At 34.4% G+C, this 27275-nt stretch overlaps 1 protein-coding gene across 4 annotated transcripts in view; it reads left to right on the forward strand.

The window, feature by feature from the left end:
* PAPOLA (poly(A) polymerase alpha) overlaps positions 1-27275 on the forward strand; it is a 56625-nt gene that overhangs the window by 10609 nt on the left and 18741 nt on the right. For all 4 annotated transcript variants that reach the window (XM_070514276.1, XM_070514278.1, XM_070514277.1 and 1 more), the window contains exons 2-15: positions 3427-3600; positions 4261-4327; positions 7838-7919; positions 9543-9652; positions 10113-10166; positions 12342-12453; positions 13143-13232; positions 13323-13461; positions 15008-15080; positions 16417-16537; positions 17514-17598; positions 22486-22539; positions 23046-23165; positions 24699-24808. In XM_070514276.1, coding sequence (XP_070370377.1) covers positions 3427-3600; positions 4261-4327; positions 7838-7919; positions 9543-9652; positions 10113-10166; positions 12342-12453; positions 13143-13232; positions 13323-13461; positions 15008-15080; positions 16417-16537; positions 17514-17598; positions 22486-22539; positions 23046-23165; positions 24699-24808 — 1391 coding nt within the window. The remainder of the gene's footprint in view (positions 1-3426; positions 3601-4260; positions 4328-7837; positions 7920-9542; positions 9653-10112; positions 10167-12341; positions 12454-13142; positions 13233-13322; positions 13462-15007; positions 15081-16416; positions 16538-17513; positions 17599-22485; positions 22540-23045; positions 23166-24698; positions 24809-27275) is intronic.

Raw genomic sequence — 27275 nt, forward strand, 5'->3', positions numbered from 1 at the left:
GAACTTGCTGGATAGCCACCCGTTTCCATCTAAGCTTTCAGGCAGTTCCTAAAGGTAAATACAAATCGTATTCATGAGATGAAAATAAACCAATTGCTTAGGAAAGGCACAAGTGTTCTTGATATTGAAAACCAGAAAAAATTTTTAATGAATCACAAATACTGTACCTCTGTATTTAGTTTTCCCCCCTCATTCTTTTACATAATTGTAGAAGTTTATTTTTAAATAGAGTAATGTCTGAAGAAAACTAACTACTGGTAAAAATGTCTCTTGAAAGTGATAGACGTGGGCAGATGCCTAATGTGTTCAAGAATGGGAGGAAGAGCTTTGCATTCTTGGGATTGATAGCTGTCTGCTGTATGGTTCCAGGAGAGAGTCTGCAAACCAGAATCCTTCTAATTACCCAATATTGGAGTTTGTATTTTTGTCTTGTTAGAAGCAGAACAGTAACAAAAAGATCCTTGAGTTGTTTTATCCCTTTCCTTAATTTCTCATATCAAAATTAAATGGAAATTCTTGACTTCATCCATTTAAAGTACAATTTTGATTAATATTTCTACTTGGGACTTTTTATTTTTTTTTGAGGAAGATTAGCCCTGAGCTAACATCTGCTGCCAGTCCTCCTCTTTTTGCTGAGGAAGACTGGCCCTGAGCTAACATGGGTGCCCATCTTCCTCTACTTTATATGTGGGATGCCAAGCAGTGCCATGTCTACACCCAGGATCCGAACCGGCGAACCCCGGGCCGCTGAAGCGGAACGTGTGCACTTAACTGCTGCGCCACTGGGCCGACCCCGCTACTTGGGACATTTTTGACATTCAGAGTATCTGACAGCCTGGAATTCCTAGTCCAGCCACTTAAACTAGATTAAGCCGTTTTTATTAGAGGCACAGGTATCTTATAACTTCGAGAACATGTATTTGTTTCTTTCCTTTTATTTGGTTGTGATTTATTTTTTTATATGTGTTCTTTCTTGAATTAGTGTGTGTTCTGTACTTGAATTAGTGTATGTTCTGTACGTATACATATATAGATATATGCTATATATGTTCTTTCTTGAATTAGGTGGAACAAATAAATGTCATTTATTCTTGGATGATGTGACATTTTGAATAAAGTAAATAAAAATTTACAGCTTGCATATGATTTGTTTCCTCATCAAAATGTTAATGTGGAAACTGATGTAGACATGAAGATTTTTTTCACATTAGGGTGAACAGACTTGGTGTGAATTTAGAAATCTGAGTTTTTATCTAAGTTCTGGTAAATATAGTTGAAGTAGACAGGGCTTTCAAAGCATTGTTTTTTGTATGACAGTGAAAACCCTGAATATTTGAGAAAGAAAAAAATGGGAAAGATAAGTGAGGAGCTTAACCCCACAGAGGGGTATACTCATATTCTGTTGATGATCCACTCAACTGGTAATAAATTTAACCCCTTCAGAACGGAAGAGAAAGAAATAGACTCCGTGCTCAAAACAAAAAAGAAAATCCAAAAGAGGTTTTTTCTTGAAGTTGTGAAAACGTGAATTCAGTTTACACTTGAAAGCTCTCCTTGCTTGAACCAAGTCTAGCTAGAATGAACTTTGCACTTGTTTTCGTTTCTGGCTCTACTCACGTTAAAATCATTTATTAAAGTATCTATAGTCCTGGGATAATCATGAAGGGCTATAGCTTACTTGAAGTAACTCGCATGAAGCAAGGAACAGTACAAGAGAATATAATTATGCTGGGATATGTGCTAAGTGTACCTTTTTACATTTAATAACTAATTTATCTGAACTCTATTAGAATATGGTGTGAAGGAGGGTTCTCTCAAATGGTTAGGCAGTTTTAAGGGCTACCTTTTTGATGCTAGTTTTATGGAACCTGATAACTATTTGTTGATTGATGAAAATGTGTATTAACCAAGACATTATGAATGTATTTACACTTACGTTAATTTGTATATTTTAATCATAGGAGATACTACATAAATTTGAGAAATAGAACATTAATGTAAGATATTTAGTCTTCAGACATTGCTTGGTGCTCATGTAGATCTCCAGCTCTGAATTAACATTATAGCCTTGTAGCGCTGTGCAGTTTAGATTAAAGGAGTAAGAGAAAGTGATCTGGCACGAATTAATTGCTGAGATATAAGTCTGATTCATATTTAGTAAATGTTACTGTAAAATCTGAATGAAAATTGAAACGATGCCTAACTAGACCAGGCGACACTGACTAGGTGATGTACACCAGTGACTAATTAGTAACAAGCAGTATGGGCTTCCTGGCGTTCTTAGGCCTGTGCTGATAGCAGAAGACAGAATGCAAAACGCAGGCCAGCAGTCACAGCATAAACCAGGACCCGGGGAATAGGCAGTAAATGCATAGTGGGACTTACTGCGTAGGATTCTTGGACTTGGCGTGTGTTGCTTACTAGATTATTGCACTTTAATTTTAAAAAGAAAAGTGTATTTAGAACTTGAAAAAAACTGGAGTGTGTGTGTGTATGAAATAAATACTTAATTTCTTAAGGAACAGAATTTGGGGGAAATAACTCCTCCAGTTGTTAGGTTCTTTCCTTAGCCCTTCCTGGTTTTATATGTTACTCGACTTGTTAGTTTTTAAATGGTAATTGTGCGACTCACCTTTGGAGTCCTTGTCCATTCGCTTATAAAGTTAATTATTTCAATAGGGAAAATAAAAAACAAGAATTGGTTTCACCAAAAAATAATCGAATCATATTAATTTCCTAAAGCATGCCATGCCTTTTTACCAGTTATATTAAAATCCTGTTGGTTGTAAAAACCTGGAATTTCTCTTAAGATGCATAAGACTTTTAGACTAGAATCATTGTTGAAGTGTAAATCTTTCACCAAAAATCTTTAACAAGCTTAGTGTGAATATGGTTCTTCCCCCTGAAGTTATGTCCATTATGTTTCTGTTATTTGCCCTATTATCTATGAGTTTTTTCACTGTGAGTCAGATGTTAAGTTCCATTTGAGGAGTCTCTTGTGTTGGCTAAATAATGTTTTTTGTAGTATGTTTATCATTGCTTTAGAAATAACATTGTAACAGATTTTGGCTCCTTTTCAAGAAGTAAGATATTTCAGAAGTTCACTATATTCTAGATTGCATTTCTCAAATCCATATTTGAACTGAATTCTTATTTGTAGTTTATTTAGATATTTTGGTAGTGACAAAAGTTAAAAAAAAAATCCTTGGAGTGGGAGGTGAAATGTGTTCTATTTGGTCATTTGCTTTTGGTTACTTTTTTTGTGAGACAAGTAAAATATCATTTGAAAGTAAAGTTTTTTTTGGTATGGCAGTAAATCAACTATGTTTAGAAATACATCTTAGTAAAGCAGTTTGTCTAGTCATGCTAATTTGTTTCAAATTGTAGACATCTTTTGGCAGTAATTTTATCCAATTCCGTTTGTAGTCCAGTTACAACGCAGGGATCACAACAAACACAGCCGCCACAGAAGCATTATGGCATTACCTCTCCTATCAGCTTAGCAGCCCCCAAGGAGACTGACTGCCTGCTTACACAGAAACTCATTGAGACTCTGAAGCCCTTTGGGGTTTTTGAAGAGGAAGAGGAACTGCAGCGCAGGTAAATACACAGACACACACTTTTTGAGAAAGATTAGCCCTGAACTAACATCTGCTGCCAATCCTCCTCTTTTTGCTGAGGAAGATTGGCCCTGAGCTAACATCTGTGCCCATTTCCCTCTATTATATGTGGGATGCCTGCCACAGCATGGCTTGATAAAGCGATGTGTTGATCTGCTCTCAGCATCCAAACTGGCACACCTAGGCTCCTGAAGCGGAGCGTGTGACCTTAACCGTTACACCACTGGGCTGGCCTGTATATTTTTTAATTGATAATTTTTTGTTAGCGTAAGAAACTGATTTTGAGGCATTCTCTACTTAGAATATCAGAATTTTTCTCCCTGTTTTAGACAAGAGTGATAATTGGAGAAAACTTTCTTCTACGTAGAATTCTATTCCTTAATTTTGATTTTTGATGCTTTTGGTTATAGTACAGAATTGTCAGGAGAATGGAGAATGCATTACTCAGCTAAAGGGATGCCTTACCCAGTGTAACAGTGCATACGTATAGCTAATTACTGTGTTCTTTGTTTCTGATAACTTAAAAAAAATGGGTTAAGATTTAGGAAGCCACCTATTGAAAACTGTTTTTCGTCTTAATTGATAATGATCTGGACTAACAAACAGCTTGCTACTTGATTGATATTTGCTCTATCAACAGGATTTTAATTTTGGGAAAATTAAATAACCTGGTAAAAGAGTGGATACGAGAAATCAGTGAAAGCAAGGTAAGGTGACTTATTTGTATATGAAATAATTTACCAACTGAACACAGCACTTGTTTTATGTAACCTGTTCTTACTTGAGTGTATTTAGAGTCTTTAATGCAGAGTCCATTTTAGACTATTGATAGCAGAATATATATATAAAAATACATAGTAGCATATTTTAGTTGTGGGTCCTTGTAGTTGTGCTGTGTGGGACGCTGCCTGAGCATGGCCTGATGAGTGGTGCCGTGTCTGTGCCCAGGATTCGAACCAGTGAAACCCTGGGCCGCTGAAGTGGAGTGCGTGGACTTAACCACTCAGCCACAGGTCCAGCCCCAGAGTTTATATTTTGTTTCTAGTTATTTTGAAAGCAGGAAAATCTGAACTGAATTCTGTAATTTTCTTTTTTTAATTAAGCTTTTTGGTGAGGAAGATTGGCCCTGAGCTAACATATGTTGCTAATCTTCCTCTTTTTTTTCTCCCCAAAGTCTCAGTACGTAGTTATATATCCTAGTTCTAAGTCATTCTAGTTCTTCTATGTGGGACGCCACCACAGCACAGCTTGACAAGCGGTGTGCAGGTCCCTCCCAGGCTCCGAACCGGCGAATCCTAGGCTGCCGAAATGGAACGTGCGAACTTAACCACTTGGCCACGGGGCCAGCCCCTAAATCCAGTGATTTTTATAAGTACTTTTTGGTTGCAACATTTCAAAGCTGAAACTCAGTAATTACGTAAATGCTTCACAGAAATAATAGATGTTTCTCTGAAAAGGTGCTTTAAAAATGTATATTAAATGTCTGAGAATCTTATTACCTTTTAAGGAATCCTACAACAAGGTATTTTTCCCGTGTAGTAGACTCTCAAACTAAGTCTTTAGTCTTATAAAAGAACATTCTGTGAGTTCCAGTGCTTTACTATGACAACTCTTACACAGACTGGGGAATCCATGTCTGCGCTTCTGGTGAAGGAAATATGTTCTTAGAGTTAGTCGTGTGTGGAATTCATTTGACCCGTTTAAAAAAATTACATAAATAGTGGTAAGTTTTCCAGGGTAGCATAAAATGCGTATTTAATCTATAAAACACCTGAAAAATTGATGGAAAGAGAACCAAGGGTAGAAGAAAACCTGAGGGAGGCTGTCGACATAGAAGAAAAGTTAAAATGTTTTGGTTTTAGTCAAATTTATAATGCTGTTTTCTTAAAACAGTGTATATGTATTTCAAGCAATTGATTAAAACTTTAGCAACAAGAGTGTTCTAAATTGGAGACCCTATACTGCATGTTTCTCATTGATAGAGTCTGTTACAAATGAGATTTTGAAAAGGAAGTTCTTTTTGAGCTGAGCAAAAGATGTCCAAGTTCAAGTCTGTTTTACTCATTTCTTGAATTTAGTGTTTTCCTCACCTTGTGTAGGAAGCAGCTGTGCTTCACTGGCTTTTTCTTAGATGTTTAAAGCCATAGTCAAGTAGACAAGGTCAGAAGTGACTTTTATTTAAGGTGAATCAAGAGTACTGTCTCATTGATAGCTTTGTTTCAAATAGTTTTGTTTTGCATGCCTAGTAGGTTTTTTTAACCTGTAGTTTTTGGTACAATTCTTACTGCAGGTTTTCCTGAGGGTAAGAAAAACTGTTTGGATTAATGGAATTAATGCTCATTCCTCTGCAGATGTGTCTGTGTCTTTTTCTTTATAGCCTAACTCTGTAGGTAGTAAGTTGGTTAGAGAATGGGACCAAAGAGGTTAGGCTTCACAAGTTTTGATCTTTTGTAGAGAGAATTTCTTCCCCAGTTTTAAGACTGATACAGGGTTTCTTGATGTTGACACTATTGATATTGTTGGACCAATCCTGTGCATTGTAAGATGTTAAACAGTGTCCCTGGCCTTTTCCTGCTAGGTGCACTGCCCCTGCCCCCTGTCCCCCCAAATTGTGACAACCAAACATGTCTCCAAACATTGCCATATGTTCCCTGAGGGGAGAATCATCCCTGGTTGGAAACCACTGCTTTAATACACAGTTATGATTAACTTACAGTATTTTGGGGGAGAAATGATATAAAATATCAACTTTACTTTAGTTGTCTGGTTTGTTTGCCATCTAATATCCTGAGACATTAAAAAGAAAAAATTTTGCAATTGAAAATTTTTTTCTGTGACCTGAATTCAGAAATCTTAAGTTTTGGGTTACAATTATTATAATACCTATAAACATAGTAATGTCTAAAAGTGTACTAATGCAGTAGACACTAGGTACACATGTGGCTATTTCAATTTAAATTAACTAAGATTTAACATTCAGTACCTTAGCCACGTTAACTACGTTTCAGATGCTTATTAGTGAAGTGTAGCTAGCGGCTACTACATTCTCTTAACAGTTCTCTTAGAGAGGGCTCATCCAAAAGATCAGTGTGCTTTTACTAGAGATGTCCGCAGATCTTTGTTCACAGCTGCTTTCTTCCTAACTTCCTTTGAAAGCCTATTTCTCCACACGTCTTGCTGGCTTAATTTAAATAACCAGTCCAACTTTGCAAGTGAGTTTTTAAATATCTGAATATAGGAAGACAAAGGCCTTGCCTACCTTTAAAAAATGTAATCTTGCGCATATAGGTTGTTTATTTTCTGCAAGTGATGATGAAATGTGCCCTTTTAAAACAAGGAATCCTTGAATCTTTAGGGGTTTTGGAGTATGAAGTAACATTTCATGTCATTTTTGGGGGCGCAGGAGGTGGAGAGGAGTGGTTTTTTTATGTTCTGGTACTGAATAAGATTTTACTATACTGAAGAATTAGAGAGTAAAGAGAAATATTGACCTAGCACACATTAAAATTGTTTTTTGTTTGGACAGATGTCATCCTTTCCACCAGTGCTGTTAAGTACTTTATAGTAGTGCCGGGGTCAGGGGGATGATTTTTAGATGCTTTTCTTTCTCCTCCTTCCTCATGTTTCTACTCTAAGAAACCATCAGTAAGTTTAGTTCTGTTCAAAATCTTCCCATCCAAGCCTTTCGGAAATCTAAAAAACTAAACTGTTATGTTGCAATATTGGCTTTATAGTCACTTTTGATATGGTAAAATTATGCTCTAAGGTACTGTGGGATATTTGGTATAATCATTGAATGTGATCCTTTTTTTTAAGCAATCAGAATATGTGTTTTTGTTAAACTCTTAACATTCATGATTTATGCAATGTCTTTGTCATGAATAAAATCTTTGATTCTAAAATTGCTCCTGTAGAATCATATGATCTCCTCTACCTTAGTTTTCTTTATAGCGGTTTCCAAAAATGTGGCAAAATTCTAAAATAGTATAGGTATTCACTATCAATCATTTAAAGTTGAAAATTGCTTGAATTTCAAATTAGGTTGATTTACGAAGGCCTAGTATTTTGTAGAACTTATGGAGTTTGTTTACTGTCTTTACAAATTTGCACTGAAATCTTATTTGGGGTGTTTTTTAAAAAACATATACAGTGTTAACTGAAATAGTTTCCTTTGTGCTCCTCTGGCAAAATAACCATTGTTTTGTTTGTTTCAACAGAATCTTCCACAATCTGTAATTGAAAATGTTGGAGGAAAAATTTTTACGTTTGGATCTTACAGATTAGGAGTACATACAAAAGGTAAATATTTTAATTATCTTGAGAAAGAATCCTTTTTTTATTTTTTAAAAATTATAATGACACACCCATCTCAGTTACTTGTGGTGTATTGTACAGCTTAGGTTTGCATGGAAGAGAGTAGAACTTGAAGGAGCCTAAATTTGGTAAGCAGAAAGGTGTAAAATGATGCTTTCTATACCTGCATTGTCCCAAGCAGAATTAAATAAAGTTAAAAATTCAGTTCCTCAATAGAAGTAGCCACATTTTAAGTGTTGAAGAGCCACATATGGCTAGTGGTTATCGTATTGGGAAGTGCAGATAGAGAACGTTTTTCCCAGTGGAGAGTCAGTTTTGGATGGTGCTGCTCCCTATGTCATTTCCTTTGCCTGAAGAATATCAGTCTGGAAATCAGAAGAAAAATGAATTAAAGCTTTAAAAAAACCAAACTTGTGGATTTTCATTTCTGCATGCTTTATTATAGGTAAGCAAAAGACAAACCAAAAAAATATGTATCTGTGGCCATTGATAATCACTGTCAATATTTTCTTATTTACACTTGTAATTTTTTTCCTCTGTGCTGATAAATACGCAATAAAAACATCATGGCAGAGAACATTTATTGAGTTGTTTTTACTGAGGACTGAGCTAATTAAAGGTTTTGGTCTTCGTTAGCTTGTGTATTCCTCAGTACTCTTATTTTCATGTAACAGGAATCTGAGACTAAAAGAGTTAATAAGGCTTGAACAGTTTCTCCCATCCATCCCCTGGCAGAACTAGGATTCTAACCCAGGCAGTCTGAGGCTGGACTCTTACCCGTTAACCACTGGCCTCTATGTTAAAAGTGCCTGCAAGTGTAGCGTTCTCTGTGCTCTGGCATCATTCTCCTCATCTCCCACTACTCTGTACCAGTAGTGCTGCATTTGCTTTTGGTGTATCTTGTGCACTGTGTGCTCTTCTTGCCTTTCATGAATATGCTAAATAGACAGCCTTCTGTGTAGTGCCTCAGCTTTTGAGTCTTTGAGGAAAATGACTGTGTTGACCTAATTCCACATTGATCTCTCCCTCTTATGATCCCAGTTATTGATTTGAATAATCTTTTTTTGTGTTCTCCCTGTGTACTCAGTAGCCTGCTATCAAGCTCTAAATTAATAATAACTATCTTACCATGGTCTGCCTCTTTGGATTCTTGCCATTGGTCCTTCTTGAAGTTTATTCTGTAGGTTCCATTTAGGGGCCAGGTAGGATCCTAAAAGCATCAGTCACATAATGTATAGAAGACAACTGTATTTTTTTTGTTTCACTAAGAATGTGGCTATGACTAATGACATCAAGATGTTGGGTGTATTCTGGCATAATTCCCTCTGCACCATAAAAGTCCTATCTGAGTCACCTTTCTTTGACTCCCAGTTCACCTGGGCCACTACAAATAGAGGATGCTGCAGGAAAAAACATATACCATCAACTAAGATTATGTCTTTCCTATACTGAATGGTAAATTTTTTTTAAAGGGGAGGGGTGAATTTTTAGAGGCTCACCGATATAATGTTAACAGATTCTCACTATCAAATACTGCCATGATAAGATGCAAAATAAATAATTTTCTTGTAATAGTAATTAGTGGTTGATGGGCTTAATTTTTTTTAGGTGCCGATATTGATGCGTTGTGTGTTGCACCAAGACATGTTGATCGAAGTGACTTTTTCACCTCATTCTATGATAAGTTGAAATTACAGGAAGAAGTAAAAGATTTAAGAGTGCGTAAATGTTTGGGTTGAAAGGGGAGGAGTTATAAAAATTAGTTTAGTCACTTGAGTGAATTCAATGATATAGCCTCATTTATTGAACTCTTGCAATTTGCTAGACCCTTTTAAAAAAAGTACTTAATGTGTATGCTTGCATTTTATTCTTTACAACAAGCATAAAATCATAAATCTGTAATCTTGTGTACAGAGCAGGAAATGAGGCAAACAAAATAAAAAGCAGTTTGGCCATGATCACGTATCTGAGTGGCAGAAATCAAGGTTTCGAACTGAGGTTGTCTAATTCAAGAGCCTAGTGGCTTAAAGCTAGTTGCCGAGAACCTTGTCTGTGTCAGGCATTATGCTAAGTTATGTTTAAACAGTTTCAAGCATGACATTCATTTAAAAGGTCTAAAACTAGTATAGGTCTAATGTGTAGTTTCAGAGTCACTGAACTTGTTTAATTTTCTTACAGGCTGTTGAAGAGGCATTTGTACCAGTTATCAAACTGTGTTTTGATGGGATAGAGGTAAGGTCTAGTTCAAATAGAAAGTTATTACTATGTGTAATTTTGATTGATGTAGGTTAAAAACTTGATTTATTTTAAAATTTATAATTAGTGAGTTGATGTGATATTAATGAGAATTAAGTTTTTTTTAATGGAAGTTACTACCTGTTCTTTGTAGAATATACCATTTTTAGTCTTTTTTAAAAGAGCCTAGTGAAATTAGGAGCTAAAATCTAGACAGAAGTAATGAAACATTGATTGTGTTATACTGCTGCAAAACAGTTTACTTAGTTTTCCATTACGCAAATTTTGTGTACTTTTAGTCTTATTAAGGAATAGCACAATATGTTTTTGCACATAGAACTTTGCCTTGACTTCATTTGAATTAAATATTTAAAAAGTGAGAAGAAATTGTGACGGGACATTATATATGCTGAAATATTTTCTGATGGGGAGGATTTATGAGCTCAAATTCTTAAGACGATGTACGTTTCTCTTTGTTGCTTTAAACATATGTAGTGAAAGTAGTTGGAACAAAGCTGACATTGAAGCAACTTTAGTTGTTTGTTAGGGTACTTCTGCTGTACATAATGGTGCTGGAAAGTCACTAGTAGGAAGAGTAAAGATTGTGAAATTTTGGAAACTAGGAGGATAATAGTCCATTGTTTTTCAAAAATGGTGGTTTCTATAATTGCCGTGTAAGATGGCCCACTTTATCTTCCCTGAAAAGTCGAATGACTAACCTTAATAAGTAGACATAATATATTAATTTTAGTGAAAGGTTATCAAGTTCAGGTAGTTTTGATTTACTGTCAATGTTTAAATAAGTACAAAACAATCTGTAATGTAAGGTGATGCTCCATTTTCCAAAAAAGAACATTACCAACAAAGGAGAGATTTTTGTCTTTTTGTGAGAGACCCAGCTCAATTGTGTAAACTTTTAAGGGTGGAGATGAAAGTCATATGGTTACTTGAAATACTTAATATGTTAGTTTTCTATCTTTACATTGTATATAAAATAGTATTAGGGAATGTCTTTCCATTTTAACATTTTTCAAAATAATTTTATACCAACTTTTTTTAATGTTGGCATCATCACTGAGTTGCTTTTTGAGTTATCTGTTTTTGTGAGCATGTAGTCTTTATTTCTTCTTTTGGCTGAGAAAGAGTCACCCTGAGCGAACATCTGTTGCCAGTCTTCCTGTATTTGTATCTGAGCCACTGTCCCAGCATGGCCACTCACAGACAGTGGTGTAGGTCTGTGCCCCTGGGAACTGACGCTGAGCTGCCGAAGCAGAGCGTGCTGAATTTAACCATTAGGCCACCAGGGGTGGCCCTATAATCTTTATTTCTGTCTCAATTGGGGGAGATCTGTTTGGAATCTGTTTTATTAGAAAATTTATGCTACACCAGAAGTGCTTATTTGTGCAAGTGTACAGTTTTTTCTATCCTGCAGGTGCATGTTTAAATGATTTTTCATAATAAGCTCTTATACTGCTTTTTAATGTGATCTTATAAAAGGTTTGTTTCTAGGAGCATCCAAAGTTTTGGAACCATGAAATCATACCCTCAGGAATCTGCTAAGTTTCTTTGCCCTCCCACCTTTCTTTGAAAAAAAGAAAGAAAAAAATCTTTTTTTCTTTTCTTCTGTAAGCCTTCAAAATTAGCCAGTGTTTGTTTTTGTTTTGTTTTTATTTAGTCAAAACTAAGTTGGAGAGACATACCATAATATTATAGATACATAAGTTCTTAAATATAAGGAACTCTCTTTGTACTGACAGGTATATTTGGGCTGAATACAAGGATATTGACCTTATATTTGGGCATCTTTTAGTACAATCAATTCACAGTTTATATAGATGGAGAGCTAAACAATTAATTTTAAGTAGCCCAGTATATACATTTAGCAAACTTAGTAAATCCAGTAGATGGCGTTTAGTAAACTTAGTAATAAGGATAATTAAAATGACAAGTAGATATTTGTACAAGTTCTGTTTCATATTACTATCTTAAATGATTAAATACTGATTAAATTACTTGTTATATGAATTCATATTATTTGGACTTGGGAGACATTGTCGTGTTCATAATTGATAAGATGATCCTGATTTTAAGGAGTATTAAATGTTTTCTTTTAAGAAATGCCTTTAAAATAGTTTGACAGATATGAAATGTTAAGTTTTGTTTTTGTTTTAGATTGATATTTTGTTTGCAAGATTAGCACTGCAGACTATTCCAGAAGACTTGGACTTAAGAGATGACAGTCTGCTTAAAAATTTAGATATAAGATGCATAAGAAGTCTTAACGGTATGTCAAAACCTACTTCCTTTTGCATAATAGCAGTTTTTGTCAATTATAAAGTAGTTTTTAACTCAGGTATTATAATGAAGCTTTTTATAGCCATATTGTTTATCCATAGTCAAATAAAATGTGCTTTACTTAATAGTTAGACTGCAGAGGGGTATCTGGTAATTTATTTTACTCACTGGTATGTTGCACTGTTATTTCTTTCCTTCCTGGGACATTTAAAAACTGTCTTACATTTGTACTCTCGCTGGTGATTTAGGTTTCACCGCATAACCCTAATTAATTTTGATTCTGATATGCTTTGTTGTGTTTTCAGCTGTTCTGCTTAAAAGGGTTACTTTTGAACACTTTTGTGTTAGCATTGCTAGTTACCATGCTCTTGAAGAAGAATTTTTGAAAACTTTAGTGAATCAAACCCCCCTCCTCAGTGTATCTGAACTGGAGGAAGTTTTAGTTATGGGTTGAAAGTTTGAGATTAGACAGATTGCAGTTAGATCTTTGGTTTAGGGTACTGCTTATGTTGGGGGTTAAAGTTTTAGAGTTTTTATTTGCTGCTTTGTTGCATTAACATTACTGATTCTACCAAGTAAGTTTTTATTTAATTTGACATCAGTCTCAGAAAATTTAAAAGAAATACTATCATTAAACTTGATGATTTAATATTCTGTTTTTTCACTCCTATTAATCAGGTTGCAGGGTAACCGATGAAATTTTACATCTAGTACCAAACATTGACAACTTCAGGTTAACTCTGAGAGCTATCAAACTGTGGGCCAAACGTGAGTTCAGAATTTGTTGGCTAGCTTATTGAAAATGTTTAAACTTTTGTTCAACACTAACTTTTCTTTTTGCTTTTCCCTTATCAACAGGCCACAACATCTATTCCAATATATTAGGTTTCCTCGGTGGTGTTTCCTGGGCTATGCTAGTAGCAAGAACTTGCCAGCTTTATCCAAATGCAATAGCATCAACTCTTGTACATAAATTTTTCTTGGTATTTTCTAAATGGTATGTGTTTAGATTATATTAAAATAAAATTGATTGTAGACACTGAAGTTTAGTCTTATTTCTATGACATTTCTGCAGCTGGTTTCAGATTCAAATTTTAGTTCATGATGTAGCCATTTAGGTAGCCTTGGGGGAGATCATACTGTATATAAAACGGCAAACGTAAATTCCATTCCTTTCCCTAGCTTTCCCAGGATAGTAAGGGAGATGCTGTTTGTACTTCCATGTGTAAATTTACTCTCTAAATAAATTCTGAATTTTAGCTGTAATGTCTGCTAAAATCCAATGAACCGATAGTTTGGGATATCAGTTACTTGGGATAAAACTTATATACCACCTCTTTTACTCTTGTAATTCTTCTAAATCTGTAGGCTTTTAGTTTCTTGTGATTATTTTTTGCCTACAGCTGCCCACTTATCTTTAGTAAAATATTGAAGATGTATATAAAAAGTTTTTAATAATAACTGTAAGTGCTTAAAAAAAAGCAATTATCATTCCTTTGAGATTAGTCGTTAACCCAGGAGAGAATTTTTTTTAAGCTTCCTCGTTTCAATATGTTCACATTTGTCAACCATTATTTCTTTTAAGAAAAGTAAGATAAAAGATGATTGCCAATTTTTAGTTGCTTTGGCCCAAAAGGTTAGGGTTCTTGGTTTTTAATCAGATTGATCTTACATCCGTCTTTCTCCCTATTCCTGCCAACTCCTGTCCTGCCTCCTGCTGAAAAAAAGAGTCCTTTCTAGTTTACTTTATAAAAATTAGAGTTATTGGAGACAATTTCTAATTTAGAACTGTGCCACACTTTTCAGTACACATTTTGTTACTTATGGATTTGATGGCCCTTAGCATATATAATCAGTCATGTTTGATGAGATTGATTAAAGAATTTCTTTTCCTGCTACACATACATAGCAAATAATATTTTTAAGAAGCTAACCTTGGTGTTAAAGATGGCGAATGTTTTTCGCTTTTTGATCTCTTCCATAAAGGACTGAAGTAGCTACCTAACTCAGGAACGCGTCTTGAGAACAATGTGTTTGCGTCACAAAGTTTTATTACACATATTCATGTTATAACTTTTAAGTCATGAGATAGAGAAGAATTTTTCTAATCAGTTTTTATAATTCATAGTCCTTTGCCTGTAATGAGTTACCTTTTTCATCCTTACTTGTCTTTGGATGGAGCTAGTATGAAGAAGGTATTTTTGTCTTTCAAGAGGGATTTATCCTGTTCAAAGTTGAGGTGACACATCAGATGTGGCGGGATAGTACTTTATTTAAATAGTGCTTTATCAGTTCTTTGAGAGGCAGAGAAGATGTTTGAATTCAGTCTCAGAAAGCTACCAAATGGTTTAAGTTAATTTCATAGTTAGGGGAAAAGTATTTTGAGTAGTCTAACGTCGACCTTGAGGATTAAAAGATTATGTATACCAAGAGGGCAAAATGAATGAAGAAGGATCACATTCACAAATGCTGTATGTTTAACAAGATACGTTTAGATGGTAATATCCAATAGTCTTATCAAGTGCTACAATCTTTTTAAACAGGGAATGGCCAAATCCAGTGCTATTGAAACAGCCTGAAGAATGCAATCTTAATTTGCCTGTATGGGACCCAAGGGTTAGTGTATTATTTTTTCCCCTACAAATTCACACTGTGCAATAACAAGTAAAAATCATCTGCATAAACTTCAAAGAGACTTCCCATTCCTTTTACATATGAGTGGACATGTCCGTATTACACTTTCTTTTAGATAACCTCAACTATAATTGTCCTTTGGTGTGAGAAACCTAATTATGTACCCTGTAAACTACATTTAATTGTACATAGTTTATAATACCAAGTTCACTAACATTTTAATTTATTCTATATAGAACCTTGTAAGTCAAAGTTGTGTGGGCATTTGTGCTTAAAAAAAATAAAAGGATACTAAAAATCCCTGTATTTTTTTATTTGATCTAAATATTCTGTTAAAATTGGGTTGTACCAAAATTGTTGGTTAATGTTTACCTGTGGCAGATAACTTCTGAGCAATATCACTTTAATTACTATGATGTAATTGTAAAAATTGGTTTGGCTATTTCAGATTGCAAAAACACGTTTGGGCTAAAGAAGAACTTCCATTCTGCTGCTTGGGAAGTTACGACCTTTACTGCTTACTTAGTTTAAATGTTAACACACCTGTACTTTATTAGTTGATAAAAGAAGTTTAGGTCTGAATAAGACTTTCTAGGTTTATAAAATTATATTTTTCTACATTAATTTGCTATCTTACTGCAATATCAAAAATATTGTTAGTTTTAAATTCTGTTAATTACATCAAGCTATGTATTTTCAAGTTTTCCAAACCTCAAGGCTTTTCATTTTGGAGGGATACGAGTTGACAGTTTTCTTCGTGGAAATATGCCACTTATCGTTAATATATGGATTAAGATGAACACTTGTTAAATCATTTCATTGTGGGTTAAAATGATAGCAGCATGGATAATGTAGTTTCACCATGTGTTAGTAAGCTTATACTCCTTAAAAGTTAAGGGTATATTAAAAACTGTTTCCATCTTGTTTAAAATTTGTTTTACACAGAACATATTGTGGTATGACATTTCTCAAAAGAGTAGTTGTGTGTGCGTTCCCATTTCTGTTGTTGACAAAAGAAAAACTAAACATTAATAGATGCCCAAGCAGAACCTCTTTTGCTCGACAGGCACACTATTTCTAGTAAGGTTGCCAAAATAGTCATGCCCAAATGATTGAAACAAATCATTAGTTTAGACCAAATCTCTGATTCTATAAAGAATTCCTGTAAAAACGATGTCTCTTACATGGTTTTTCTTTCTCAACTCCAGCTATGAATGAAATAAAATTTAATCATTGGTTCAGTTTAACAAGGGGTAAAAAGTCCAAGTATCTGTTGCATATGTACTTGAAGAAACTGATTGGCTGTTGTTGTATGTAGGTAAACCCCAGTGATAGGTACCATCTTATGCCTATAATTACACCAGCATACCCACAACAGAACTCCACGTACAATGTGTCCGTTTCAACACGGATGGTCATGGTTGAGGAGTTTAAACAAGGTAAGTGTTATCCTTATGCTCTCCTTTATACACGAAGGATTTACATACTATTTTAGACCCAGTAGTCGGGTATGCAATTCAATGAAGAAAACGTTCAATGAAGTGGATTTTGGTGTTTAATTTATTGATTACAATATATATTTGAGAATTGACTTGAAAAACTCAGTTTAATTGCTTTTAGGCAATTTATTTTTGATTATATATTGCAAGATTAACCAATATTTATAGCCATATTCTTAGCCAGGCCTTTATGGACTGGTTTAGTGCCATACTATTGCCATGTGAGAGTTTAAATGGTATCATAGTTTGTCTCCACTGGGTGATGGCAGAGATGCTTTTAGCAGACCATCATCTGCTTGGAGAGAGCTTTCAGTAGGATTAGGGCCAAACTACCCGTTTTGGAAGAACCTCTAAACTTTTCCGAGTCCCAGTAGTCCTGTTAATTTGATGGTATACCTATTGCCAGTCTTGGAGGAAACTAGCTGGGGCAGGATTTGATTTGACTGACACCAGTCGAGGAAATAGAACCAGCTGTACAACTACCAGCTGCAAACTCGCAAGTGTGAAGTTCTTTTCTGTAGTCTAAAGAGGCTCTTAATGGGAAGATTTTGCTGTCCTTTTAGAAACAGTGGGAAGCATGTTTTTAGAAAGGCAAGAAACAAAGCTTATGGGCAATTTTTCTTTCTTCCGTAACTACAGTGCGTCACTTTTCTGAGAGAGTCATTCTATGAGCATGGCATTTTAGAGTAATAGTAATTTACCAGAAATTGGCTCTCAGAAAAATCCACCTTTTTGCAAAGTGTATCTGTCTGTATATGTCTGTAAGAATCTTTATGCTCTAAAGTCATAGACTGAAACTGCTATTTGATAAAATTATAATTTTAGGATAACAGTGAATGCATGTATGTTTAAGATCTTTAAAATTCTAGATTGTTAGACTGAAGCATGCAAACATTTTAATATGTTTTTAATTTAGGTCTTGCTATCACAGATGAAATTTTGCTGAGTAAGGCAGAGTGGTCCAAACTTTTTGAAGCTCCAAACTTCTTTCAAAAGTACAAGTATGTATTTTAAGGCATGTCGGACATTTTGCTCTCTTAAGTAATGGTTAAATGGTAGCATATTTGACATCTCTGCTTGATAGACTAATGTAGTTCGAATTTTCATTTAAACATCATCTGTAGAAGTTTTCTTCCTGTCACAAGGGGCGTACTGTTTTTAGTAAACCTCTTATTTTTTCTTTGTCAAGGTGAAGTGTAGCCCCTACAGTTTTGCTGCTTGATGTAACCAAACTCCTACTACATTTGTAGCCACATCAGTTCTGTAGGCATATGTTAGTCATCACCAAAGTCTAAATCTGTACCTTGGCAAAGGAGGTGAATCTTTAAAATCTGTAGTTAATGTTCTCTATTAAGAACTAAGTAGCCAGTTCTGGAAACTTATCATTAAGATTCTCTATTACATAGGCAAAGCTAATCAAATGTCACTATATAGTCATGAAATGTTTTTAGTAATTACACGATTAGTCCCCCTAATGTTAGTAAAGCCCTTTCAAATATTTCTACAAATAATTTTCTTGGAATCTAAGTGGGTGTAGTATTTTTTACTAATGGTTTTAATATAATCGTTTAATACCTTAGTACAGGCTAAAATCCTGATTGTGTTGGTTTTGATGAAAATTGTAAGTTATAATAAATCTTACTTTTTAAAAAAAATGGACTTGCACTTTTATTTGCCCTGAGCTGAAAACTTGCCAAAGTCCCACTTTAAATTTTTTTCTTTAACGCTTGAAACTTTCCTGACCATTTGATCTTGTGTTGGATTGTGTTTTGTAATAATCTAAGCAAGATTGCTTTATGCTATTTCCCCAATTAAAAACAAGAATGATGACCTTCATGATGTCTCTGTGTTTTGTTTCTGTATCTTTTGCATGAAAAAGCAATAATGGAGCCAGCTTAATTGTTGTGTTCTGGGAGCACTGCGTTGTCAGTAAAAATTGAAATAGCCTAACACTGAATGCTCTTGTTTATTACTTATTCCCCAAAAGTTGTGCTTTTTCCATTTGGTGGATAATTTTGTTTCTTATTTTAACCAATGTTGAGGAAGTACTTTTGAATATTTAAACTTACAAATATATGTTCTGATACTTTAAAAACTATAACATAGAGGAGTACATAATTACTTGTAAGGAGAATAATAAATTAGTCTTGTAGAAAAGTATCTGCATTTCTTAAATCCCCGAGAATCTAAGATGATACTAGATTCATTTTTCCTGTCTCACTTTCTTATAGGAGTAAGAGGTAGGTAGAATGAAGTTTTTGATAGTACCTACCTAAGTGGCTTCCTTCACTTTAAGAAAGGTTACTGTTGAAATTGAGCAAACTTTGATAGTGTCATTCATTTGAGTAAATTTGCATAACTAGAACTTTGACGTTTTGTTTTTTTTTTAGAAGCTTGCTTAAATCTTTTTTCTTTTAAAACTTAAGTTATCCTTCAGTCTGCCAAGTGGTGTTATAAGGTCTACAGTTGACTAAGAGATTATAGATTACTGTCTTTCTTGAATTCTCTTGATAGAAGGATGTAGCAACAAATAGAGAAAATTGTATCAGGAAAGTTTAAATTTCAGCTGTGAGTCCTGAGAAAACAGATTTGAAAACATGACAACAGTGGGCCAATTTTATCTGTACCAAATTCTATTTTTATTTTTTAACTTGTCTCCAAAAATTTCCCTCTTTAAGATATCTAGTGATTACTACATTAGACGTTAGAGGTATTCACAGATTTGAAAAATTTTTTAACATATATGAAGTACCCCAAAGATTGGCTGTACAACTGAATTGAAATTCTTAGTTTTTCCTTGAGATAAAGTTGGTTAAGCCTTGTTTGAAGTATTGCTATTTGTTATGTATAGGATTTTAAATCGTGTGTAATATAACTGCCTGCCATTCTTGGAAGGGAGGGAACCATGGAGGAAATTTCATTTGTCTTAAAAAGCAGACAAATCATCTTCCAGAAGATATCAGTGTTCCTTGCGAAAAAGGGGTAACATTGCTTTGTGAAATTTTAAATAGTTCTAAGAAAATATTTTTATGTTTTTCTTTCATGATGTTCAAATTAATACTAGCAAGAAAACAAATCATTATTGACATAGGAAATGTGAATACTTATTTCATGTGTTCCATTTTACTAGGCAACAAGGAAGGAAAGGTATTAGGACAAAAGCCAGAATGTTCTCCAAGGTGTAAGATTAATAATTGGTAATTTCAAGGAGTATGTATATATAGTATAATTTAGCCTTAAAATGTTTAAACAGCTTTAAAAATAGTGAACCGTAACTCTTGGTCCTGAGTTACTGAAAGATGGAATTATAAAGATTTTTGTCTAAGAGATAATAGATTTTTCACTGCACGTATCTGAGCTATGATCTGTGCAGGTAAAATATTGTGTGGTGAAATGGCCAGGATACCTACGCAGGATGCATTTTTTGGGGTAGTTTTAAGGTAATAATAGCAACTAAACTAAGTGTTCTTAGGAGTTTTTAAATAGGTTTTAATTATTTGGAGTACATTTTTGTAGTTAAATTTTTTATTTGAAACCGATAATCTTTAAATTTGGGGAAAAGTTAATCACAGTTGCATTAAGACTTTAAAGTGTCTAGTGAAGGCATTTGAGCATCTTAATCGCGATAGTGGCGGTATGAAATAGGGGATTACGTGTTTTTGGAACAGCAACAAAATAAGTACACTCTAAATTTAGAAATACCTTTACTTGGTCTCTGTGCTCTGATAGGGATCTTAGGAATTGAATACCACTTCTGGTTTTTAAAACTTAACAAAGTGAATTGGGATTTTATTTTCAGTTTCCTAGATGGATGAATCTTTGTTTTTGTAAACAGATTCCTAATAGCAGCTTATTTCTATTAAACTTAATTTTTGTAGTTTATATCTCCCACTTCATATTTGCTTAAATGTGAAAATGTGGCTGAGTAAAGGACATTTAACCTCAGCATAAATACTTATTAGAGTTATTTGACACTTTTAGCTATATTTAAACATGCCTTTTTGCGTAAACAGTGTACACAGTAGGTACCTCCCTCCCCCAATTTCAGTAAGAACTGAAATTGAACTCTTTAAGCTTTAAAACTTTAAACTTTGAATTGCCAACAAACTTACGTTCAGATGGATTGTACATTTTGCTTTCGTAAATAGAGAACATTGTACATCATTTAAACTTTTCTTGGAGACTCAGATGGTCTAATGAATATCCATTTTGATAGTGTGGTAAAAGAGTGATTTAGAAACTGAGAGTTGCGTCCCTACACCAGGTGAACCCAGACAACTTTGCTTCTTTTTGAGTTTTGTGTGCATGCTTGCTTTTTATACTTTGTTGTCTCATGTTATACTTTTGTCAGAGCGCTCTTCTCTTCGTCTCCCTTTCTTTTCTTTTTTGGAAATCTGTTGCCCGTTTTTAATCTTCCAGAGACCTGGAAATCAGATTACTGAGCTTGTTAGGATTTTTTTTTATGAGCATTTAGGACTGAGAGTGAGTTTCTCTATATGTAAAATGCATGAGCTTTTAGTGCTTTTATGTGACTTTTATTGCATTTTATTTATTTGGACTTTGTGTGTGTTCTGTATATTGGGTTTGCTCCAAATAATGCTGAACAAATTAAATTTGGTAAAGGAAGTATTGGTCTCTATGGATTTAGACTGCATATTCATTAGTATATCTGTCGACTTGTTTTCATATTTATGTATATATTACCTCTGTTACTTTAAGTTTATAAATACTTAAAGTTAACTCATTCAAGCTTAACAATTCCTCTGCCAGTAAGACAGATGTCATCCCGTTTTACAGATGATGTACACAAGTCTTAGACCTGGATTACATAGCTAGGAAGAATCAGAACTATTTTTCAATTACTTTGTGAGCATAAATAGCAAATAATCAAATGGACTCTTCTAAAAGGGAGTATGGTTAAAAAATGCTTAAACTTCCCAAATCTTCAGTATCCCTCTCCTAAATGTCCTTTTTTTTTTGTTTGTTTGGCTAATTTGAACTGGGTTGGTAGTTCTTTTTCTTGGTCTAGTTGCAGACATTTGATTTTTTAGCCAGAAACCTCATTTGTAAAATGTGAAAGATAACATTATAAAGGTTTCAGCCTTTAAAAGAGTAAAGTAGTTTTAAATTTTTGGTCATACTCTTGACTTTCCAAACTAGTAGCTATACTGAATAATGGTGTCAGTTTACTTTTTGAGTTAAAGTTTCTGGTGAGAAGTTTGGCTTCCGGTGCCTCTAAAATGGATTCTGTAGAAGAGTACGTTGGATTGAACATTTTTAGTCTTATGAAATTGAATTATATGAGTTATACTTTAGTTGTAAATAATTTGTTTTAAAAAGGCTTAAAATAGATCCTTGGTCATGATGGTCTTTTCTGACATGAAAACTTGCCTTTTCTCTAGTTTGATGGGATTGGTTTCTTTGTTGCGTCTTACAGTGGTGACTGCTGCCTTGTTACACAGTTGGATACTGTTCTTTGAAAAAAATCCTGAGGCCTAACTTCAGTATTCAGTTTAGTTTTTGCTATTAAAAAGTTTTTGTTTTAGGGATTATATTTTAGTGAGCAGCTCTTTAATTTTATGGATAAAACGCTTCACCTGAGTTATTGAACCAAATTATCAGTTAATGTTTATTCAGCATGCTTGAATTAAGCTGCTTTGTAGGAAATTATTCATAAAATCACTCTTGTTCGGGAGAATTAAACTCTCTGGTAGTTAGAAACTGTGCAGTTTAGCTTTTATCATTTTATGTGCATATTGAAATTACAATTCCCCCTTGCTCAAGTGATGCTGATCTGTAACTGTTACCAAGCTTATTACATTATGGTTTTAATATCCAGCACAAAGCATTTAAATAAAATAAATAGCATGTTGTCTTTATCTTCAAAGGCATTATATTGTACTTCTAGCAAGTGCACCAACAGAAAAACAACGCCTAGAATGGTGAGTATAAGATTGGATTTTACAGAAAAGATAAACTTAAAAATGAATCAGATAGACACAGAACACAGTAGGATATGGAGGAAGTTCTTAAAACTTCGTTTGGTTTTCAAATAAATAGAGCGTTACTACTTGTAATAAAAGTATAGGGATTTCGGGATCCATATACAACTTTTTCTTTGTTTGCCTTATATCATTTCTTAACTGTATATTTAAAGTGCTTTGTTTTAGCTTACTGATTTTTTTTCTTTAAATATTTGTGAGGATGTCTTTTGTAGCCTTCCTAATTTGAAATGTTACTTGATTCTCTTCTCCCCCAGTTTTTCGTCTGTGTTTTTGGGTAGAGCATAAAGCTTGGTTTTATCTGTGGAGGTTCAGACACTTGAACAGCCCTCATGTGTGTTTAAGTATGAACTCCACATTACTGCTTTACGTAAACATTTGATGTTGTGCATTTTATTTTTTAAATTAACTGGAATTTTCATTAATACTAAATGACATTTGTTCAGGGTGGGCTTGGTGGAGTCAAAAATCCGAATCCTGGTTGGAAGTTTGGAGAAGAATGAATTTATTACACTGGCTCATGTGAATCCCCAGTCATTTCCAGCACCCAAAGAAAATCCTGACAAGTAAGCCATCTTCTAATTTAATCGTTTCTTCTTCCTCCTTTCAACTTTTACTCATAGAAACTCTTATAGGCAATTCCCCCCCCCCCCCCCCCCCCCCGCCCAGATTAGTCCTGAGCTAACATCTGTGCCCCGTCTTCCTGCGATGTATATGTGGGTCGCCACCACAGCGTGGCTGCTGAGTGGTGCAGGTCCACGCCCTGGATCTGAACCTGTGAACCAGGGCCACCGAAGCAGAATGCCCCAAAGGTAACCACACTCTGCCACAGGGCTGGGCCCCATAGGCAATTTTTAGTAATTAGAGTCACTATACTGTTGATTGCATATGGTTGAAAATCAGTTTGAGATTTATAGTTTAGGGTTTCCTGATCAGGAATATTGAAGACAAAGACTTTCTTGAGAAAAATTACCACTGAAATAGGTTTTTCTGATAATAGTCTGTAATGTTGAGGTGCCTATTAACTAATTAGAGTTCAAATTCTGCAGAGGTGTCCTTTCGCATTTCTTCTTAACAGTCCTTTTTTCTCCCGTTTAGTACAGTGGTTGTCATAGTAGCTGCTATATCTAACATCAGTCTTTACTTTTTATCTTAATTTTTTTAAAAAAGAGAACATAACTTTGGTTTGACCTTGGAAAAATCTGATTTGTGCTAGATTCTGCAAGATTGAGAAGATAATATATTAAAAGCAGGCTCACTTTCTCCTTTTAAGATTCTATAGGTCAGTTTCTGGTTTGATCATTGCTATATTATTATATGAGATTTTACTTCGCCACATTTGGAGGGTGAGGGAAGTTTAGTAATAAGCTTTAAAAACAAAGTAGCATTAAAGAAAGATTGAAAAAGGTAAGGAATGGATCGTTCAAGATGGTGCTGTAATAGAATAACTGATATTCTGATTGTTTATATAAATTATTTCCTTTTGCAGTCATGTAAGAGTTGCTAGTTGAGTTTTTTACATTTCTTTGTTGCTGCAATCTTAGTTATTAAAAGACCATATGAATTATTATAAAAGACTGTATGATCCATTCAGTAGGTATATTGTTAAACGTTGAAAAGTAGCTTAGTCATCCTTTGCTCCTGTTAGGTTGTAGCCAAATTTCGGTTCATGCGGCCTTTTCAATTGAGTTTTAGAAGTTTAAGGAATATGAAATTCTAGTTAAATTTTTGTATCTAGAATATTCTTTTTTGTTTTAGACTTTTCTAAAACATGTTACTCCTTTTCCTTCATTAGTTTAAACATAACTCTTCTGTGTTTGCAGTGCATTTTGTACTTTAGGATCATCATTAAGAACATTGACTGTCAGTACTTAGATGATAAGAGTGTGTTTGTCCTAGTACTCTGATTGTTTATGTAGTAATGGGAATATAGAGGACAGGTATCAGGGGAGGACTTTGATTGTTCATGGAGTTTGGGTTAGTTTGCTTATACATTTGTATTCCAAGTTTTTCCACATACCTCAGGTTATCAACCACTTTGATAACTATATTTTCCTGAAATCCTGATAAAATATAGTAATACTTTTCTTACTTTGCAGGGAAGAATTTCGCACGATGTGGGTGATTGGGTTAGTGTTTAAGAAAACAGAAAACTCTGAAAATCTCAGTGTTGATCTCACCTATGATATTCAGTCTTTCACAGATACAGGTATATTTCTGCTTGGGTAATCAAAACATGTACTTACATATTTGAATTTGTCTTTATGTATACCATAGTGATATAAGCAATAACTGTTAAAATTACTTGGGAATATTGAACATTGATCATCAAAATAATGTTTTTGGATTAGTTGTTAGATTCAGTAATGAGTACTATATAAATGATTTTTTTCCATCGTAGTAGACCTAAAGTTAAGTAGAACCATTTTAAATTTGATTTGTCCCTAATTACTTAGGAAATTAGAAACCACCTGAGTATTTTTTTGTCTAAGAGACTGAGTCTGTCTTATTGCCCTAATAATCTTGAACCTTAGAAATTTATGAAGCTAAAGTTCTAATGACGTAAGGAAATTTACCTCTGTGTCAAGTAAAGACTCGTGTTAATTCATGTGTAGGAAATAGGATGATTAGAGCTACATTTCAGATTGACCTATGCCCTGAGATGTAAGTTAGTAGTATGATTTAACTAAGGACCAAACGGTGGATGTAGTTGACAGAAGCTAAGGCTGTATATAGATGCACAACTTTTCAAGGAAATGGTGAATATGCATAGGGACAATGATTAATGTGCAGATTCTTTAGGGACTAATGCTATTTTCTTTCAAACATCTCTCCTTTTCCCTCCATTTAAAAAAATTTTAGTGTGTGTCATTTTCACCTGTCCCCAGTAAGAATTTTCCCCCTAAGGACATTTCAGATTTAGCATTAAAAATTTTTTCCTCCTTGGAGAAGGAGAGACAAAATTTGTACAGTTTTTTAAAAAGCCAGTATCATACCCTAACTGTAAAGGAGAAATAAAAGGAAAAGAGGTGTATTTCAGTATGTAAATGCTAGCTACAGTGACTGAAGACATACTTAGACGTAGCCAGGTGATTGTACCTGTATGTGGATCACTACTCGTGTGACGTTTGTGAATTCCTGCGCGTATGCGTGTGTGATTCAGAGACCGTTAGCAGCAGTGCCATTGGTGACACGATAGAAGTTAAAGTTTCAAATAAGACGAAAGGTGATCTCTTGATGAATACATGGTACTTGCGTTCTTGGAAAATTCAGATTAAAAATACTAGATGTTTTTGTGTAAAATTGAGTTGAGTTCTTGGTTCAAATAATTGATAAGTAGGTTTTTCATCTTTAGGAATCTAAATAGGTCATGGTACAATTCTTCATTGTGAGGAACTGTCCACATTGAAGGATATTTAGTGTCCCCAGCAGGTTTAATCATTGTGACAACAAAAACACTCATAGATTTTTAAGGATATGATCATTGTGACAACAAAAACACTCATACAGATTTTTAAGGATGTGATTTGAAAAGTGATAACTCTACCTGCTGAATACCACAGAAGTGTTTTTTTCTAAAGTAAAAATTTTGATGTCAACTTAAACTATTTATGAACTAACAAATCATGTAGATATACTTAAATTGGAAAATTTGTACATTGCATCCAAGATCAGCTGTTTATCAGCTGTTTATCAAAGATTGTTCTCATGAGCCATCAAGATTTTCAAGAAATTTAGGTATTTTTGGAAGGAAATATTTAGTTCTCCTGTATCTTGAAACATTTTAATGGAATACTTTGTGGGATTTTCTAATAAAACAAATTTAATATGTTCAGAACTCAAATTCGTACCTCCAGTCTCCTCCAGCTTCTTTTAAAATCTTTTTTATCTCAGGTATTTTAAAATTGGCAACTATATCCTTGTAGTTGTTCACGCTAGGAATCTTGGAGTCCCCCTTCATTCCTTTTTTTCCATACTTGATATTAATCCGTTAAAAAATCTTTTTGCCTCTACTTTCAGAATACATCAAGATTCCTGCTACTTCCTGCTATTTCTGCTGCTCTCATCCTAGTCCAAGCCACTTGTCACCGCTCTGTTGAATTACTGCCATTGCTGTAGTTTCCCTGCTTTGCCCTTGCCCACCCTCATCTCTTCTCAGTCAGCATCCAAAATGACATGAAGCCAAATCATATCTAGCCTGTTTAAAACCTATAATGGCTACCCATCTCACTCAGAATAAAAGTCCAAGTCCTTACTCTGGTTTGCAATCCTTTACTTGATCTGGCCTTCTCATTATGTCTCTGACCTCATTTTCTATTCTAAGTTCAGAATCCTTTATCCATGTGTCTTGGGGCCAGAAAGGTAGTAAAGTGAGTAAGAAAGATTCCCAGTGGGCCCTGCAGCAGTATTGTAGTCAAAGACAGTAAGATTTCTGCAGAGAACTGTTTGATACATTAAGCAAAGAAAGAGACCAAATAGTCACAAATAGTTGAGATTAAGGTTTGTTGCCAGATGAGTTTTGGTGCCAGTTTTAGGAAAAACTGTGTTGGGAGTTTTGTGGGGATTTTAGAATTACAGATAAGGGGTTAGGGATCTCTACTTTCCCTCCTCCCCAGTGGCCTTTTTGTTATTCCTCAAACATTCCAGGCATGTTGTTCCCTCAGAACGTTTTGTCC

Source organism: Equus asinus, chromosome 7 (genome assembly GCF_041296235.1).
Source record: "Equus asinus isolate D_3611 breed Donkey chromosome 7, EquAss-T2T_v2, whole genome shotgun sequence".
NCBI classification, from domain to species: Eukaryota; Metazoa; Chordata; class Mammalia; order Perissodactyla; family Equidae; genus Equus; species Equus asinus.